Source organism: Nesoenas mayeri (assembly GCF_963082525.1).
Source record: "Nesoenas mayeri genome assembly, chromosome: 2".
NCBI classification, from domain to species: domain Eukaryota; kingdom Metazoa; phylum Chordata; class Aves; order Columbiformes; family Columbidae; genus Nesoenas; species Nesoenas mayeri.
In genome coordinates, this window is record NC_137543.1 from 141617745 (window position 1) to 141636734 (window position 18990).

Genomic DNA, 18990 nt, shown 5'->3' on the forward strand with positions numbered 1-18990 from the left:
ATTTTAAAATTCTTAATGCCCTAAATTTGTAAGCCATTCACAGTAGGAAAAACTAAAATAGAACAGAAAATTTTTAAGCAATCAGAACATCAGCAAATGTTTACTCCAAGGACGATTAGATGAGGCTAGATGCAAAACATCTAACAGCAAAAGAAACATAATCTGTAGCTCTTAAATGGGACAGTAAATTCCAAACTCGTTTATCACCAAGTAACTCCACTTCCCTAGTTGCAGCAGTTAGGGATGAATTTAGCTATTAATCAATTTGGTAAAACCACCCTACAGAGGAGCATTCTTGGGGTAACTCAGAAGAATTCCCCATGAAATATCAGTCTCACTCAAGGGACAAAGTTCAGAAAGTATTGGGCTGTCGTGCTTTTTAAGTGTCACTCAAATATAAATTCTGACTTCCAAAAACCAGCATACCTTGAAATCCTGAGACTATCTGGACTACATCATCATAGACCATTAGAGTAGCTGAGCGTTCAGGAAGAAGGCCGAGACTCAGTGAAGAGAACACTGTGGGAGAGAAGTGGTTTAAGTGGAATATATGTGAATTCTTATAAACATAACCCAACAACAACAGCACTTACTTTCGTCTATATTTTTGCAAAAGCAGGCCACCCAAAATATTAAAATCACATTGTATACATGACAGAAACCACGTGCATTTGCTAAACCAAATAATTACATTGCCAGGGTAATTGCTATTCAACTAAACAACATGGTCTATGCTTTGACACTGATAAAGTAATGCACAGTAGCTCAAAGCACGGAAGAGTGCAGTGGAAAGCAGGGTTTCAGGTTGTAACTCCCAGCTCTGCAGAAAGACTTGTCATTACATAAAGATGCATCAAACACTAACTCAGTCTGACTGAATTATTTTTTTCTGTGAAACAGTTACATGTCTTACTTTGGGAAGATTTTAATGAAACGTAACTTTCAAATACTTTGAGCTGCTTACATAAAATGTCATACAGAAAGGTAAAGTATGATGACTAAGCGAATAATTTGCTTTAAAATACAGCATGTCCTTACTGAGTCACCACCTACCCTACAGAAGTGCTATGTATAGCAGAACTACTGTAATTCTACCACATGGTACAAAAGGGGACAGATAAATGGTATCTGCTGCAAGAAACCTGTGTACAAGGGCCTCCTCTGCCACTGGCTACTGACATTCCTTAGAGGGAACTGTGTCTGTATGCACACACATTTGGAGAGTGAAGAACATGATGTAATTTCACAACCGGTTCTTCAGACCCAGAAGACCAGAAATATGTGTGGAATCGGCCACTGAGCCCACCTGGCTCCCACACCCATGAAAACAGTCAGAAGTGGATCTGCCTGCAGTTCATGCATGGTTTTCAAAGGTAGGAGAGAAGGACAGTAACACAGACTAGCAATTTTTGGTAACTGGGCAGCATCCCACATTTGCACCTGGAAAGTACTCATCCCATTCTGCAGCGATCACAAGTCACATTTCCCGAATCAATTAGTAAAAAAACGGTGCAAGCTCTTCTGATTTTCTGCAGTTTCACAAATTTCCCCTAAATCAGGGCTGTCAAACTCATTTCACCATGCAACTGCTCCTACATTTATACAGTCCTAAAATAAAGTTTGCCCTTTGAAGGCAACCATGAGGCTGATGTGGCCCCCAGTGAAAATGAGTTTGACAGCCCTGCTCTAAATTAATACATATTATTTGATCCAACATCCCATACAGATGTTGGAAACAATAGGGAAACTGTACGCTATTTCTGTTTTAAGAAATCTATTCTCTTTTTAAAGATCGGAAACTGTAGTGTTTAGGAGAAATACAGAAAAATGAGATGAAACTAGGAGAAACACACTGATAAGAACTCCTATCTGAAAGATGATCTTAATAGCATAGATGAACATTAAAACAAAACCAACACAAACAATCATGTTAAGTACACCTGAGAGTTTTCTTTCCAATGCTCTACATGTGAAACAGACCTACATGTCAGACAACATAGGAACGCCTAGTCTAAGTAGCACTAAGGCCACAATTACAAAATTTGTTTGTCTTTACTTCAATAGCTTAATTTGTATGAAGAAAGCTAATATAATTTAGACACCCTGGGGAGCTCAATACAATAAACAATGCCAACATCTTCTTCCATATATGCCAGACTACAATGCATATATAATCTCTAAACTTCCCCCGCTTTTTTCTGCACAATCTCTTCTCAGCATGACAAAGTCAGAAAGTCATAGTTTTCAAGGCCAGAAGGATGATTCAATGATCCAGTCTTACTCCTGTAATAGCTACAGCCTTCCCTGAATTACTGCTTCAGATCCAATACCTACGTTTAAACCAAGACACATGTAGAAAAACTATCTTTCTTTTGAAGGTGAAGACTACACCACAACATCAATGTGCTAGTAAATAATTATGAGGGCAGTTAAACTATGTGCCTTCTACCCATCAAAATTTATTGAGGTTAGATTGCCAGTCATTTGATCTTATTATACCAGGCTGCTAGACAGAAGAATTCTCTTACCTATTTCCTGTTCTTTGTGTGGGTACTGATGGACTGATCAAATTACCCCACGAACTTTCACTCTAGTGAACAAAATAAATAGAGCACTTCCAAGTCTTTCCCTGTAAGACATGTTTTCCAATCGTTTAAGCACTTCTCACGTAACCCTGTAGTTTTAAACATTCTCCTTGAAGTGCAAATCCAGAACTGGACACACATTTCCCAGAATGCCTGCACTAAGTACAAGTTCTGAAATACTGTACTTGGCCTTCTCAGCCTTTACGCTATTTTACAGCTAAGGACAAGACCATTCCTCTTCCTTGCAGTGCTGCATTGGGAGGTTATTTTCAATTGTTCATCTACCGTGACTCACGTGTTTGCTGCAGAGTCACTGCTTTCCAGATGAGCTCTGCTTCTCCCAGAAATACTGTGAGCAGCCTCTGCTCCTGGAACTACATTTCACCACAGCAACACCATGGTTTGCTTTGACTGACTCTGCCATCTAATCTGAACTGTGCTGCTTCAGCAACTTCTCTCTCTTCATTGCACACGCTGCTCCAAAATGTCCTCTTAAATATGGGCTCACAGTCACAAATTTATTTTCTTCCAAATTACTTAAAAAGAAAAATCTATGCATAGCCAAGAACAGATAGATGAGCACATCTTCCATCATGGAACACTTCAACAACTCAAATGATGTTAAATTAATGAACTGTTAATAAGTGGAGTCATGGCTCTGCTGATAAATATGTTAATGGAAAAAGAGATCTTAATCTTTTCCTCCTACAATTTATCACTATGTAAATAAATAATCCTCCTACTTAAGTGGCAAAGAGCTAGTAATTATTTTGGTTAACATAAGAAAAGTTCATTTCTGCCGAATTATGAGAACAGAAAACCCTCAATGTTTACTCCTTAAAGCTATTACAATATCTTGAGTTCAGTGGCTGTGCAGCATTTCAGCGCAAGATTACACCTAATGCGTATTGACTGTCATGGAAGAATCTCGATCCTTCAACAAAGTGCTGTTACAGCACTTTAAACATTATCACCCTATAGTTTTCAAATGTTCTACATCAAGGTGTTTGAAGTAAACGTGTCTGCACTTCATTCACCACAGCACACAGGACGGCACATTGGCTTAAACCACTGTCGTGGGCAGAAGGCTGCTCAGAGCGGTGTATCTGCTCTGTGGGTGACAAGTACTAGAACGGTTAAAAGGCATTTTTGGGAAATGAGGGTCCCGCTGTGCATGTGTGCCCAGAATGCACACTGCAGAATCAAGATTTAAATACACTGCCTGTTCCTTACCATTCAACATAGACTAAAAATAACAGCAACCAAACATCCATGGTTTTCAAAACTTCTGTACTGTGATGGTTACAAGCATGACAGACATTTTAATACAGGACATTTAAATACAAAAAGTTCTTGGAAAGTTTTTTAAAGACTATAGGCATCTTAGTTAATACAAAAAATAATAGCCTAAGTATCTTGGGCCTGAGCTTTTATGTCATGTCCCTTTTAAGGAGTAATTCAAATAACCCTATTAAATCTACATGGGGCGTATCAAGTTGCAACTTGTTGTTTCTTTAATCAAAGTATTAAGTTCAAGGTACAGAAAGTAAAAGAAAGAATTCTACTCCCAATTAAATCAATGGCAAACTATCTACCAGTTTCAATGGGGGAAGATCAGAGGTGAAAGGAATCTATTTTCTGAGTTAAGTGCACATTTCAGCCATGGAAAGATTTTGTGGAAACTGTATACAATTACTGCTCTTTAAACTTCAATGACTTACCAAAACAATGTTTGATTCCCTTCCCTCAAAATCAATATTTAAGAAAAAGCAACAAATGAAAAACCTAACAAAACAAACTCCAAGTCACGGAAGAGCAGGTGGCATTCAAAAGATCTATGGCAAGGATATCACTCATCTTCACCGGGGGCCGCATCAGCCTCACAGTTGCCTTCATGGGGCCAAATGTAATTTCAGGGCTGCATAAATATAGGAGTAGTTATATTTATATAGTCCTAAAATGACGTTCAGCCCTTTGAAAGCAACCGCGAGGCTGATGTGGCCCTTGGTGAAAATAAGTTTGATAGCCTTGATATGGTATGAGTCAGAAAGATATGAGACATGAGGCAAGAAAAGATTGTTACACAGTTTAATCATATATGATTGTGTCTTAAGAAAGTACATGAACTATATCGAGGAAGCTCAACTTCATCTTACTTAATCAGAAAAATAAATCGAGGAAAATTCTAAACAGTCATGGAGCAATTATGGTTGGAAGAGACCTCTGGAGGTCACCTGCTCCAACCAAGCAGTTGAGTTTTGAGTATCTTTAAAGATGGAGACTTTGCAATCTTTCTGGACACCCTGCTCCAATATTTGAGCACTACTGCTGTAAAAATATCATTCCCTTTTATTTATTTGAAACTCTCCTTGCAGCAACTCATTTTAGTTTCTTCTTTTTCTTTCACTATGCACCTAGGAGCCTGGCTTTGCCTTCACTATAGCTCAAGTAAGTAGCTAGAAAACATGGCAGAATATGGTAAAGGAAATGTGGAATAAGTCAGAGTATTTTATCTGAAGCAAGCAGATGCAGATAAGTAAACAGCATGTTGAAATGCCTAAGGCATAATTCTGGGTTTGAAGAGATGTAATTCCTTTCCCCATCTGAAAATACATATACATTCACTGCTTGACCTTGTGGCAAGTCATACAGTCCCTCTGGCTATATTGATAATAAATAAAATGAAGCCAACGCATGGGACTGAACACTGCACTGTGATCATTCATACTATTTAAACATTAGTGCACCTAAAACCTTGCATGGATTTGGTCTGGGCTAATCATCAAATCTGAGGTAATATGTAGGTGTGATGTGGGTATAATATGAGCCTGAGACCATTCCCAAACTACTCGGACACTAATTGCAGCTGAGGGTTAGAGGAAAGGCAGATGAAAACTGGGGATGTAACCTTCATCTAAATACCACATCTCACAGTCTGAAAGCCACCCTCAATCTATTTAGCAGTACAGAAACAGTCTTTGTGACTCAATTTTCCCTCCTGTACAACTAATGTAAAGTCTCCCACTTCCCATAAAATTTTGAGGACTTCTCATGAAAACTAACATGCAAGTATTACTGTTATATTTGTTTGCCTGTGGAAGAAACAAACTATGCTACTGAAGTTAGAAAAATTCCTTACATCTGGATAACATAACTGCAGTTTAAAACAGTCCTATTGACATGGCCAAGAACTGAAAGGCCTGGACTTTCCTTGTACACTACAGCCTACAGTGCAACAGTTGTTGTTACACCTTGAGAGAGAAATGAATGAGTACATCACAGCTGCTGAAACAAAGCACTAGCAAACACAGTTCCCATTAAGAAAAACATCTGATACAGATTTTATTTTCTGTGGTGCTGTAAGAGCACCAACAGTTGTTCGAAAACTGACATAGCACTGTATCAAGGACAGCCAGGAACAGAGCGAATCCCTGCACAGCCCTGATGCCAGAGTTTAACTGAGGAAGAAACCTTGGTTGTTTTGAAACAGATGTTCTTCCTCCCACCCAGGATCGCGAGCATTAAAACACATAATACAAAACTGTGTAACTTCTTTTAGATGCAAAGTCTTACCTCAGAACAAAAATAAAGATCTCTTACCAGGCAATCTTACAGGTTTCCATGGTGCAGAATTTGGCACATAGGCATGTTTACTAGCAGTCACTATCAGCTGATTGCCCAATTTATACTGAAACTTGAGGAAGGCAGTGCCATCTGTTCCTGAGGTTCCAGATGCAATGGAGATCTGGTTGGTAAAAATCTCAATGAAGGCTTCAGTTACTGGCTGATGTGTGCTGGCATCGCTTACATGGACCTTCAGCGTTACTTCTGTAATGACAAACAACCACAGCAATTATCATCTAAAAAGCTTCTGCAGGAGGCAGCAGTCAGAACATGCTGGCACACCAATGACCAGAAAGACACAGAGCTCACTGCTAATCTCTGACACTTTGGTGCCAAATACCTCTTGTCCTGGCCTGCAGTTCTCCATTTTGAGTAGTCACTCTATAGAGACACTGCAGATTCTTCCACAAGCCAGACCAGGCCCTGAATTATTGCCCTACTGCTAACTGCAGCTGTGGAGGCATCTATATTCCACCCATGACCCACACATACCTGGGCAGCACATCACTAGGTGCAGGTAATATTCCCTTTAATGGGCAACGTGTCAGCCTCACAATAGTATCACCATTCTAAATGCTATCAAACACCACGTATTAGCCATGGGTGGCACGGCACCATAACTCTCTGTAAGGTCCCTGCCTTGCTATGTGCCCTTACCCCCTTCTCTCTTTGTGTAGCAGAGGAACAGGGGAAATCTGCTGTCATGGAAGCCCAGGATGAAAGTGGGCAATGGAGTGGGCTGTGTTACAGTCAGAGATAGGAGAGATTGCCCCAGTGGGCATAGGACTTCCCTGGTGATGTCTAACCAAGACAGTGAAATCTCACGGGATCAGGTCCTTGTCCTCAAAGCACAGGATGAGCAGGTGGGAAGCAGAGCTCTAGCAGCGAGGAAGAGAGGAAAAAGCCCCCTCTGGCCTCCTCGTTCACTGGCCCTTTTTCCAAAGGGGCAAAAATGTCACAGCCCCTAGTGACATCTGCTTGTCAACCCTGGCACAACTGTGTCACCTGTCCCCACATGGCACTGGTGGCTATGAGGAGCAAAGCAGTCATGGCTAAGGCAGGCAGGAGAATCATACGTCTTGCAGACATGCAGTCAGAAGCCAACACAATGGACTACATTTTCCTTGAGTAATTTGCCATTTTTCCAGAAACTAATCACTTGTTTAAATGTTTCCAGATGTACAATATTTGTCCACCCTGGGGCACTCCTATGACTAAACCATGCATTGTGTCACCAGGCTTTTGTTACATAAAGCGGGGTGGCTTGTGCAAGACAGTCCCTCTGGAAGGCATTCCTCCACATCTACGATTATTTTTCTGCCCCTCCAACAGTTCCTGTGCTTCATGCTCTAAAGTAGCAGCTGTTGTCATGCAATGCTGTGTTGAAAAGACCCAGCAATGGTCCAATGCCTCCACCAAGCCACTCCTTGGATTTTTTCATTTACAGTAATCTCATTCTCCTAAATGAGTACCTACCTCCCTTTTTTCTCTCCTGCTCTCTTCTTTCTCTTGTTCTTGCCCTTGTCTTTGGAAATCCTGCTGTTCTTGCATGAAATCCCCTACCTCAGCTTACTCCATTCCCCAAGGTAGTAGAGGATATTTTGCAAACTCCCTTTTTGTGCCAGGGGAATTCAGCTGCTAACAAGCAAGATGCTCACACTTCATGTGCAACTTACTTCTTCATGTGTTGCCCAGAAAACAGAGCATGATCTCCTCTTCATATTTATTTAAAAACTATGTTAGTTTCTATAGAATAGCATGGGTAATACAGTCCTGTTATATTACTACTGTGCATTAGGATTGTAAGAACTTATTCTGGTGTAAGCAAGAGCCAGCAAGACATAACACCAAGAAGAACAACAAATTTCAACAGTGAAATGACACAACTGATTATGCTGAGAAACATACTGTAACCATATAAAATTTTAAAAGGATGTCAAGATCTAATACAAAAATATCAGCACCTCTGTCCTAAGGGCATTTCAGCCAGAAAGATATCAGGACCTTTTATAAATGGAGACCTTCTGTCTGAATCCCACAGTACAGAAAATAAAAATATCAGGCAACCCTGAACAAAAACCCCATTAGAGAAATTAATCATCATTGCAGACCTCACTTTAGAACTTGGCAATGAAGGATGCCAATTTAGAGGGGATCAGCATGAAATACATTCTGGCTATTAAAGATTCTGGACTTGTTCCCAGTTTTGCATTTAGTAGTCAAAGAAAACAACGTATATTGAAAAACAGTGTCCATACACTCTGCTGTGCACGTACAGAATGCTTCCTAAGAAACCTTGCCTTGACCACCAAGCAACTTGAGAAATCTTGTGCACATGAAAGGAAGCCGCATTAATTAAAGGAGGAACACATATGTATTTATGTATTTACAAACCACACATGTATTCACAAACGTGAGGGCAAAAAGCATTGTAACTTTTTATTTTCAAAATGTGCAGGGACAATATGCTTAGATCCAAAGCCAGATAGCTGTGATGTTAATGTTTCCCACTTTGAATTGCCCAGCAAAGAATACTGAAGAACAGATGCGGTTAAGAATAATGGGTCATGCATTAAAGAAAAAGCAAGGAAACAGGACAAACTGAACATTGTGGTTAGCAATTTCAGTAACATGAAAGTTTAGCCTTTTCTAAAACAACCACATATAAGAAGGAACCAAGGAGGTCTGGAATATTAAATACTAATCAGGAAGAAGATAAGAAAACAACAGAAGTATAAAATCTATTTAATTCCTTATAGACATCCAAAATTCTAGAATAGAGACTGCTTGTAAAATTGACTGATAAACAAAGATTTCCCTGTATACACAAATCCAGCTCTCTCTTTCCAAACAAGAGAGCTAGCCGTGGGTATCTCCAGTAGGAAATTCCTTTATTCTTCACTCTATAGCTATATAAGGGCTTCTGTCTGTGTCCTTCTCTCTTTCTGATAAGGAAGGATAAGTGTTTCCAAAATCCTGTTTCCAAGCGGAAACGCCAAAGGCCATCACCCAAGATGGAACACTGGTGTCCTGAAAGGCAATAGACTGGAACTGCTCTTCCAAACCACAGTCCCTAGGTCAGACACTGGGCTTTTTTTTTCTCCTTCTTTTTAATACTTGCTTTTTTTCCCTGAGAAGACAGAGAAAATCCTAGCAGCCTGAACAACCCTAATTCCTTTTCATGCGCTATCTTCCCTGACATCCGTGTGAAATGTATACAACTTGCCTAATTCAGGGCTTTCTCCCACGCAACAGCTCCTTTTTTCTTCTTATCTAATACAGCAGTGAAGTCATAAACACTAAACCTGCATTATCACAGTCATTTCCACAGCAACAGAACGATTACAAGCTTTAAACTGGAGAGAACAATCTACAAAGAGAGACTACTATGAAAATTTAAAGCTATACAATAAGTTTCAGAATTGTTAGGAGATATTCAGGCACTTCTTGAGGAACAGGAGGAGAGAAGAAGGGAAAGAAGCGGAGTAAGGAGAGCAAGTGATCCAAGACCAGTGTGACCTCAAATTAATAGGGAGGTCTTACACCGAAGCATTAGGTATACTAAAAGAAGTATTTAATTAGAAAAAGCTGCTTAGCAGACTCATTAATAGTTAAGGAATAAAGTCTTTAAAATATCTGGCAAACGTTTTAGTTTGTATTTTCAACAAAACAGTGGAGATCAAGATTATTCTTGAGTTTTACAGCCTACCACAGCAAGGAGCTCACACAGTATTGAAGACATGTGGACTCAGAGAGGGAAGGATATCTACAGTGAGTGGGGAAGACAATGGAGGCAGGGAAACAAAAGCACTGCAGATGAACATGGAGAATGTGAACTGATAAAGAGAAGCATGCTTCATTTTTCCACAGATTTGTGATATTGCTGTGCTTTCTATTACTTACTACAGTGGGAACATTCAGTTACTAAGTTCTGAAAGAGCAAAGCAGGTGGGCACAGGTAGGGACAGACTGATCTGTCTGCACCACTAGTGTGTGCCCTGCTACTACTTTCCTACAGGAATGTTTCATGTCCAAAGCAAGAGCTACTTACATTAACGGTTGATTTCCAGGACATAAGCCATGGGCAAAGATACCCTCTCTGGATGGGCACAAAGACTGTGTCCCTGTCTGAAGGCGCAGCTAGGAATGGGGCTGCTTGCAAACGTTAAATAGTGGAAGCCACCTGGGAAACCCCGCAAGCCTGGCTTTGAGAATCCCAAAGCTAAGTGGGAAAAGGATGTTAGTGCGAAAACAGCAAATATAGGGTTACATTCCACAAAGATATCAAGGTTGCTGTATGTGTATGCTCAAGCAAGTAAGTCTAGCCTGAATCTCTTATATTCCTTTGTCTTATTTCAGCAGTCACATCTCTTTTTCAAAAAAGCACATACCAAAACTTCCAGTTACAGTGAAAACAGCTGCTTAAGTGTAACTCCCTCCCAGTTTTCTAGTACTAAATTTATTGTCAGCTATATAAAAACCCCTAGTATCTCCAAGGTCATAATTTGGGAAAGTGAAACTAAAAAAAGACAAAAAAAGCCCTTGCGTGTTAGCGTTCCAGCCCAGAATCCCATCTGTCTTCTTAATCTGATTTTTGAGATTTTACTAAGTCTAAACTTTCTCTGAGCAATCCTTCCTGTGCCATCTGCTTTATGAGCCGTACTGCCTCCTCTGAACTACAAGTAACCTTAAGACAACTATTTCTGCAGTTGCAACCCCTCTTCTTAGACTCACAACTGCTTATTATATTGCTGTTAACTCCCAGTTTGGGAACTGTTTCCTTCAGAGCTGGTACCAACAGCACTGTCTGCTATAACCAAACTCCCGAAAAGTGAAAAGCACTGGTTTTTTTTGTTGTTTTGCTGTTTGTTTTGTTTTGTTACATCGCAAGAAAGACCCTGAGCAATCTGACTGATGGCACATTATTAGATCTCAAATACTGAAATAAACAGAGAAAAGTTATGACACAGATTGGAAGTCAAAGATTACAATCTTCTTTAGGTCCCAATCCTGCAGTTTGGTTTCTGTGCACACGCCCGTGTCAGGCAGACTCTCGCTGACGTCTGCTGTACAGATGATCTCTTTTGGGAACAAGCTGACACAGGCAGCCATTATCACTTATCTTTTCCTCTGGGGGTCCCCTATCCATGGACAATGTCAGGATATTGCCAAAGAAAGAGATATTTAAATTATCTAGGTTTTGATTAGAGAAAGAAAACTTCCTGCTCATTTAAAAAATGCCATTATGAACTTTATTTAAAATAAAATTGTGTTTTCCGCTCTGACTGAGCTTACTGGCAAAATGCCTGGTTTTGAATCCTACATGCCAAGTGGATAAGCCTTTCTGCCTCTTAACCTTTTGCCCATGTGCGAGGTCACCCCTCAGCCAAACAATAGGACTTTCATTTATCTAAAGGAAAACATTTTCCTAGAAAAAGGAGTGTTCCTGAGCCCCTAGCCCCAGATGCCAATTCAAGCATTTACATATTATTTTTCTAATGTACTGCATCAAGAAGGCTCTACTGACAACCAAGCCACAAAATAGTAGCAGAGTAAAGTTATATGAACAAAAAACCAGAATTGCGTATGTAAAATCCCTCCAGAAACACACAAACTCTAGTCTTCAATGATGTGGTCACCCGAAAAGTAAGTTCACATGTACCACCTCAAATGGCAAACTAAGTGTGCGTGCAGAAGATTCACAGCGAGGAGGATGACATCCTCTGTTCAGAACGGACTCTTCCACATTACAGGAAAACCAGCAGTGCTGCACAGCCATCCCCTCCACCTCCGGTGACCAGCATCTCAACTGGGGTGAGTGTCTGACACTGATTTCCAGGGAACCCAACCACACAGAGGGTGGGATGCAGGAGGTCTGCTTCTACTCGTTGCTGGTTCAGCCATTCTCAACACTACACCAGGCCTGCTGCAGTCCCAGGCATCGAGCAAAAAGATCCTCACTTCTGTCTACAGCACTGGTCAGACCTCCAGTAAGGACAACACAACAGGGCTTGGTTCTGAAGTCCAGACTTCAAGGATTTAGAAAGCAGAGGGGTTCAGAGACGAGCCACATAAAAACCCAGGGGACAGGGAAGCAGCCTTGGGACCTGCTGTCTAAAGAACTCGTCCTCTTTGGTTATTGCCAGAGAAGGCTGGATCACTGTGCGTTAACAGGGAGACTGCAAAATAAGAGTCAGCTGAGGACCTCTAGTCTTGCTGACAGAGGTACAGTATGACCCAACAGTTGCACACTGAACTTCAGCAAATTCAGGTGTCATTTCTTACCAACCAGAGCACAGCTTACTAGATGGCAGATTCACTTGTACTGACAGACTATGGGAATATATATTTTTTTAAGTAGCTTTTAGTGCTAGGTGCTTAATTAAGGTTTACAACTAATGTTTACTTATGGAATTAATAGAATTAATGTTTGATTCTGTAATGTTTATGAAGCCAAACCAAATGGCTGTCTGCGGTGGTTTTTTTGTAGCACTGCAATCTGGATTTGCTAAACACTTTTCTGCTTTACAGGTCATGGAGAAGACTATCATTATGGTCCTCTGCACACTCTGAGTACTTGTAGTATGATGACTATAATTAACTCTCACACCTCAGAAGCCAAGGAGGAACTTTTGTCCCCCAAATGCACAACCGACTGTGATTTCTGAGTTTCTCTTTTATCCTCCTTTGCTCTTCCTCAGAAACAGTGGAGATCTGATGCAACAGGAGCTGCATATTCCAGTCTCTTTGCTGGTGTGGAGAAGACCCCTGTGACGCCCCATTGATGCATCGTGCTCACCGCATCTCAGCGGACACGCGGGATCAAGAGTTGTGGAGGAGGTGGCTGCTCTCAGGTGGCACTTGAAGCTTTTCTGCCCTTCTCTGCAGCATAGTTTGATCCAACTGCATTTCTCATCTAACACTCCTAGCCACTGCAAGTGCCTCAGGCATTGCTGGCACGGTTGCTGGTTCCTCTAGTGCACAAGAATCTTAATTTCCAGAGGGCTGAAATGGTTTAGCTTAGCTAAAATAATTAAACTCGATCCTCAGTATTCAAATAAAGTACAGTCGTCTGTGACATGAAGGTCAGACAGGTGCCCTACTTGCCTCTTTAGGTTTAAAATATATCAAACAAAGCAACTGGAAACTAAAATTATAAATATGTTAGTTTATCTCAACATACGTTATTTCACAGTGATAATACATACAAATTTTAATAAAATGTCACAAAAGGACCTTTAGCATAACAACCAGAGCAATTTGTGCCACCTCCAGTGACAACCAGGCTACCACACAACCTTGTACACAAGAGGGAGGGAAGGTCAGTTAAAGGATAATAAAATTAAGACATTCATCACGCAACTGTCCAACATTTAAAAGAAGTTTTGCATATCCTGACCTGCCAGAGCCTAAAGCATTACCAACAAAATTAATTTCTTGAAAAAAAAAGGTAGGAATTTGCTTTAATTAAAAAAGTGAGAGCTATATGCATAATGCCCAGATGAGACTCTGATACCCTATTGTTAAGTGATAAACAAGCATTTATAATTAACTTGAAACTCACACGGCTATGAAACTCATGAATAGCAATAGTTGCATTAACAGGTCTGCCTTTGATCTCTACAGGAACTGTGCATGACACAAACTAATTTAATTTTCAAACCTTGTATTTTAGACATGGAATTATATAAAGATACTGTCACAGAGCGCAGATGGAAGTTGAGTTTCAAAGCTTTAGCTTGCCACACGCATAATGCATTCTTTGCAAGACATGAAAAAGTAATCCCTGCTTAAAACTCTCATTTTTTTTTCCTAATGGAGTCCTTGGAAACTCTGTTTGGAGATCAAAATGGAATGAAAAGTTAATGCATCAATATTTTTCAGTTGCTGAGCATTAGAGTTCTCCACTGACTCAAAACGACCGCAGCTGATTCTGCAACATCAGCTCTGAGGATAACAACACACTGAGCTCAGCCACGCACAGCTCACGGGGGTTTTAAGCCAACTTTATACCTGCTGCATCACCGGTGTAGGCTGGGGAAGGGCAGAAAGGGAAGCTTGGATTTGCTTAGCCACGAATGGATGTGCTACATTTTCTTGGAACAACTTTTTCCCATCTCTATTAATAACAGTATGCATCTGATGAAAGCAATTTAAAGCAGATGTATTCCATGTTTAAATGAACCAATGCATGTGCAAAGAGGCAGAGAGGAGACAAGCACTTTTTTTGCTTACTTCCAATAGCTTTAATCTCAGGTTTAATCCCTACTTATTTCCAAAACCTGTTGTGAAAGCAAAAGCTAGATGTCACTTTGGAAGAGCGTATTTTTATGTGAGCTGTTTGCCTTTTTTTAAACAAGCTACTGTAACAAATTAAAACAAACCCAACTCAAGTGACTCTCTACATACCCATAGCAGTAAATCGACTTCCACTTTCATCCGTGTAATCCACTGATTTGAGCTAATGCAGGTACAGAGGCAAATTCTCGTATTAAAATTTTATCTAGGCACTTTCATGTTCTCTTTTTTCAAATAACTAAACAGCCAATTTATATTCCCCTCACTCCTTGAAGAGGTTATCCCCAGCTGGCAGACAGCAGAATCAAGCATAGGTGAAGCTGCACGTGGTGACAACCTCACTCCTCCAGCCCTGCCAGCTGCAGCAGAGAGCTCTGTGGGCTGATGAGGAGCTCAGCACTGCTGCTCAGCTACTCCCAGGCAAAACCAGGAGCAGCCCTTTCCCTCCACCTCCATGGCCTGGCTCTGGACTCCTGCTCCTTCTCCTGCGCTGCTCTGTGGCTCCTTGGACCTGTGACCATGCTGGTTCCATTAACTGACCCAGCACAGCACCAGCTTAAGAAAATGAATGGCTTGTTGCCAGGTTATCAGGTTGAACTGCTGAAGTGCCGCAGCCCCAAGTGCCAAAATCAGCAGAATGGGCAGGTGTGGGGGTGGAGAGCCATGAAGTCTTCTGGCCAAGTGCAACACTGGTGGAGGAAAAGAGAGGAACCGGGCCAAGCCCAGCTGGTTCACAGGCAATTAGGTCAGCTCGGCTGTACTACCCAACCACAGGCCGGGAGTCCTCCTCAAGTAACTGCACCCCTATGGTCACTTTGGATGGGTGCCCGTCCCTCTCCAGGCTTATACAAACCTTAGGTCAGCATCTGACATGAACACTTGTGGTCAACCTTTATTCTGCATTAATCCCAAATAACTGAAGGTTGGCCACATCCTGACGACAGTCCTTCCAGCACCACAGCAGCCAAATCCCCAGCTCCACAAAGGGAGGATGCTGTGACAGTGCCAGGGAAGGGGATGATTTGCAGCAGTCAGGACTTTCACACGGGCACTACACAGGGTTTACAACCACTCTTGAATACCCAAAAGCCTCTACAGCCACAGTTGGTATTTGTGTCTAGGTGGAGGGAGGAGATCGCTGTTGATTCCTCCTAACCCTAAAAAGCATGCTTTCCTTAGTATCTCTACATGACAGCGGCTGTGACCTCCGTTTTCTCCTCACTATAGCACTAGGATTAATCACCCCCCAATGTGTCTACACCAAAACTTTCTTATCCTCCAAAAATTTTTATTATAATTCCAGGTTTTTGAATTTTTTCTCTTCAAAACAATGTTTACATTTCCTCATTTAGAATAATTAATCTGTGATCTAGGCCTCCCTCTAGATAACGAAAACTTCAAATAAAATAGGACCCACTACAGTTCCCTTCATCCTAACACTGTACAGCATCCCCAGCTTGACACACAGCCATTTGTCATTACCCTTTGTTTACTCCTTCATCCAATCTCAGTCATACAGAAGAAGCCTCCTCATCCAAGTCAATTAATTTTTCAATTACTGTTTTTGAACCAGGCTGCTGTACTCTCCATATTTCAGCTATGATGACTGCATATATATGCAGAGCATAACAACTGACTCAGCGACCAAAACTTGCTTCAGCTTAAATTATCGTAATAGCTATGGTGATCTTAATTCTTGGCAGGAATGTTAAGGAACATTCCTTAACATTCCTTAACATTTTAGGAATGTTAAGATTCCATGAGAAATAAAATTTCTAACAGACTAAAATTATGAATTTTAAAAAATAACTGTCTACGCCTCTACACTGGAAGTCAACTATAAGTCAGTTATAATTTCACTTGCAATGTTCAGACTCTTACAGACTCATTTTACATAAAAACACAAAGTTCCAACGACCAGGGTTTTGATATGCTGCTCATCCAGCTTCATTGCTTTCCACAACTAGGAAGAGCACTGGAGCGTGCCTTTGTATTTCTTGGTCATCTTGCAGCTTTGATTCCCTGTGGTGCTTGTCATGGTCCCACAATTACCACTGTAGGTAGGAGACAAAGGTTTTCAACCTGGAGGTCCGTGGTCCAGGCTTTGGGAATGCGTGAAAGGGATTTGGAGAAGCATGTCTGCATAAGGCGCGTGTGTCATGGTTTAACTCAAGCTAGCAATATAACCACAATAGCCGCTTGCTCACTTCCCCTCCCCACCTCACAAATAAGGGAGAGAATCGAAAGGGAGGGGAGAAATTTGAATTGAGACAAACACAGTTTAATAAAATAACAAAATATGAATACACTACTAGTAAATATATATATATATATATATATAAAAGAAATAGAATAGTATTTAAAATAAATGATAACCCAATTCCTCATGAACTCCATCCACAGCAAGCAGCAGCACCTGGTCCTGATCAGCCGAACCCAGAGAGAGAAAAGAGAAAAAGGCAGAAAGGCCCAGAGTGCCTCTGCAAAATGGTAGGATGGCAAACGGCAGAACTAAAGAAAGTCCCAAAAAGAACTCACCGAACAGGTCTTTGTCCCAGCTCCAACAAAAAGAGAGAAGAGAGAAAGCAGAAGATCTCTTGAAATATGAAGCATGATGCTAATGGTATGGAATTTTCTTATTGATCAGTCTGGCTGTCAGTCAAGCTCTGCCCCATCTGTGTCCCCCTTACTAACCGTCTCACACCTCTGGGCAGAGTGCTCAGAGTGTCCTTGGCCCTCGGACCAGAGCAATTAAAAACATTAACTCTGCCCTGGGGTGTTATCTTCTTGTTCTCAAACTAAATTCAAACAATGACTGTGGTAGCTATGAAAGGTTTCTAACTGCACGAAGAAAATTAAGTCGTTTTCAGTCAAATCAGCACAATGTGTAATTGCCTGCCTAGGGGGAACCTGAAGGGGCAGGCACTCTGCTGAAGGACTCCTGGGGTTCACAAATTAAAATACTGAAAACCAACAAACTACAGCAGAAATGGCTGATCAAACAAATCAATGAGTTATCTGTTCTCTTTAGAGATAATTCTGAATGTAAAGTGCTGTGACTGGCAAATGAATGATGGAAGACACCTCAGAGGAGATGGGCAAGGGTGACCTGGCCTGGAGCTCAGGGAATAATGCAGGGTGTGACTGTCCACAGCTGCTGCAAACAGAGCTGACTTCATCTCCACACAAATGGGACCTGAGGGTGGCCTTTGTTTTTGACTCAACAGACATAGCTGTTGATCTATCAGCTGACTCACCACACTTGAGTAGATCAAATCTTTCTCACCAGATCTCTGAAAGAGGGAGAATGTTCCCTAGACCAGCATGGGGAGTGGGTGTATATGTGGCTCAGCTTGGCATAGAGTATAAAAACTGAACAACTAACAACAGAAATAAATTTGAAGAGAACAATGGGCTTGAGCTGGTTTCAAGTCAAATATTCCTTCTCAGTGGCTGGTGATGCCCAGCATTGTGATGGTGAGCATGTTATAGAGACCAGCAACAGGTATCACACACCGGTGTTGTGATTGAACTGTTATTGCCATTTCTGTATTTCCTATTTGCTGAGTGCAAATTACATTGGTATTGTGATTTAGATGTATTTATTATCACTGTGCTACATCAAAAATCCTATGCAACAATAAATATCTTCAAATCAGTATACTGCATATTAAACATGATACCCTCCATGTGTGGCCTACCCGGAAGAGCCCAGTCAGTGAGTACAGGATTCTGATAAATGCTCGTATTATTTACCAGTTTATCCATTTGAGAACAGAAAAAATTTATTGCTCACACTCAGCCATAAACTCATTTTAGATATAAATATCTGCAAACATCACTCTGCTTAATCTCTCTCTCACAGCACAGGATCCCTCAGATTCTTTCATTTAATCTCTTCTGTTCCTCATACTCATGCTGCAAAACACACATTACTATTTAAAAGTAACACTACCAAGAAGGGCTGCTGGCATTCTTACTTTGACAAATACATCCACTTCCTCATTAACAAGCAGATACACAGAGCTGAAAACATCTCACCGGCGCTCTCTGCTTCCTAGGCACAGGCAGCAACATGAATATTTTGTAGGCCATTTAGTCTACGCATTAAAAGAGCATTTTAAAGTAGTATGCTGGCTTAAACAAACAGCTGTATGTTTGGTAAGTGATCGACTGCATACAAGCGATCTTTAAAGGGGAAGCAGGAGGCAAGAATTTCTAATTAACCAAATCATACAGACACTAAACATACATACCTGCACACATATATGTATGCTAAATTAAACTGAAAATATAAGGTACAGCTAATCATACTAAAAATGTCATGTTTCCTTGACACTATCAGTCCATATCACTGCCCTGAAACCCATTCTAAAAATAAGTTTACAAATACTTTATCTTGAAGTTAAGAGAATATGTATTTCATGCAGGGATATAATATTGTGCTTGCTTGTTTGCAATTCTGTTTTCACATTCACAAAGG

The 18990-nt window shown here is 40.9% G+C and overlaps 1 protein-coding gene across 1 annotated transcript in view; it reads right to left on the reverse strand.

The window, feature by feature from the left end:
• The window catches only part of FAM171A1 (family with sequence similarity 171 member A1), a gene marked incomplete at its 5' end in the record, with an annotated part of 87541 nt that overhangs the window by 27565 nt on the left and 40986 nt on the right, over window positions 1-18990 (reverse strand). The window contains 2 exons of the mRNA XM_080340253.1: window positions 427-519; window positions 6186-6413. Coding sequence (XP_080196379.1) covers window positions 427-519; window positions 6186-6413 — 321 coding nt within the window. The remainder of the gene's footprint in view (window positions 1-426; window positions 520-6185; window positions 6414-18990) is intronic.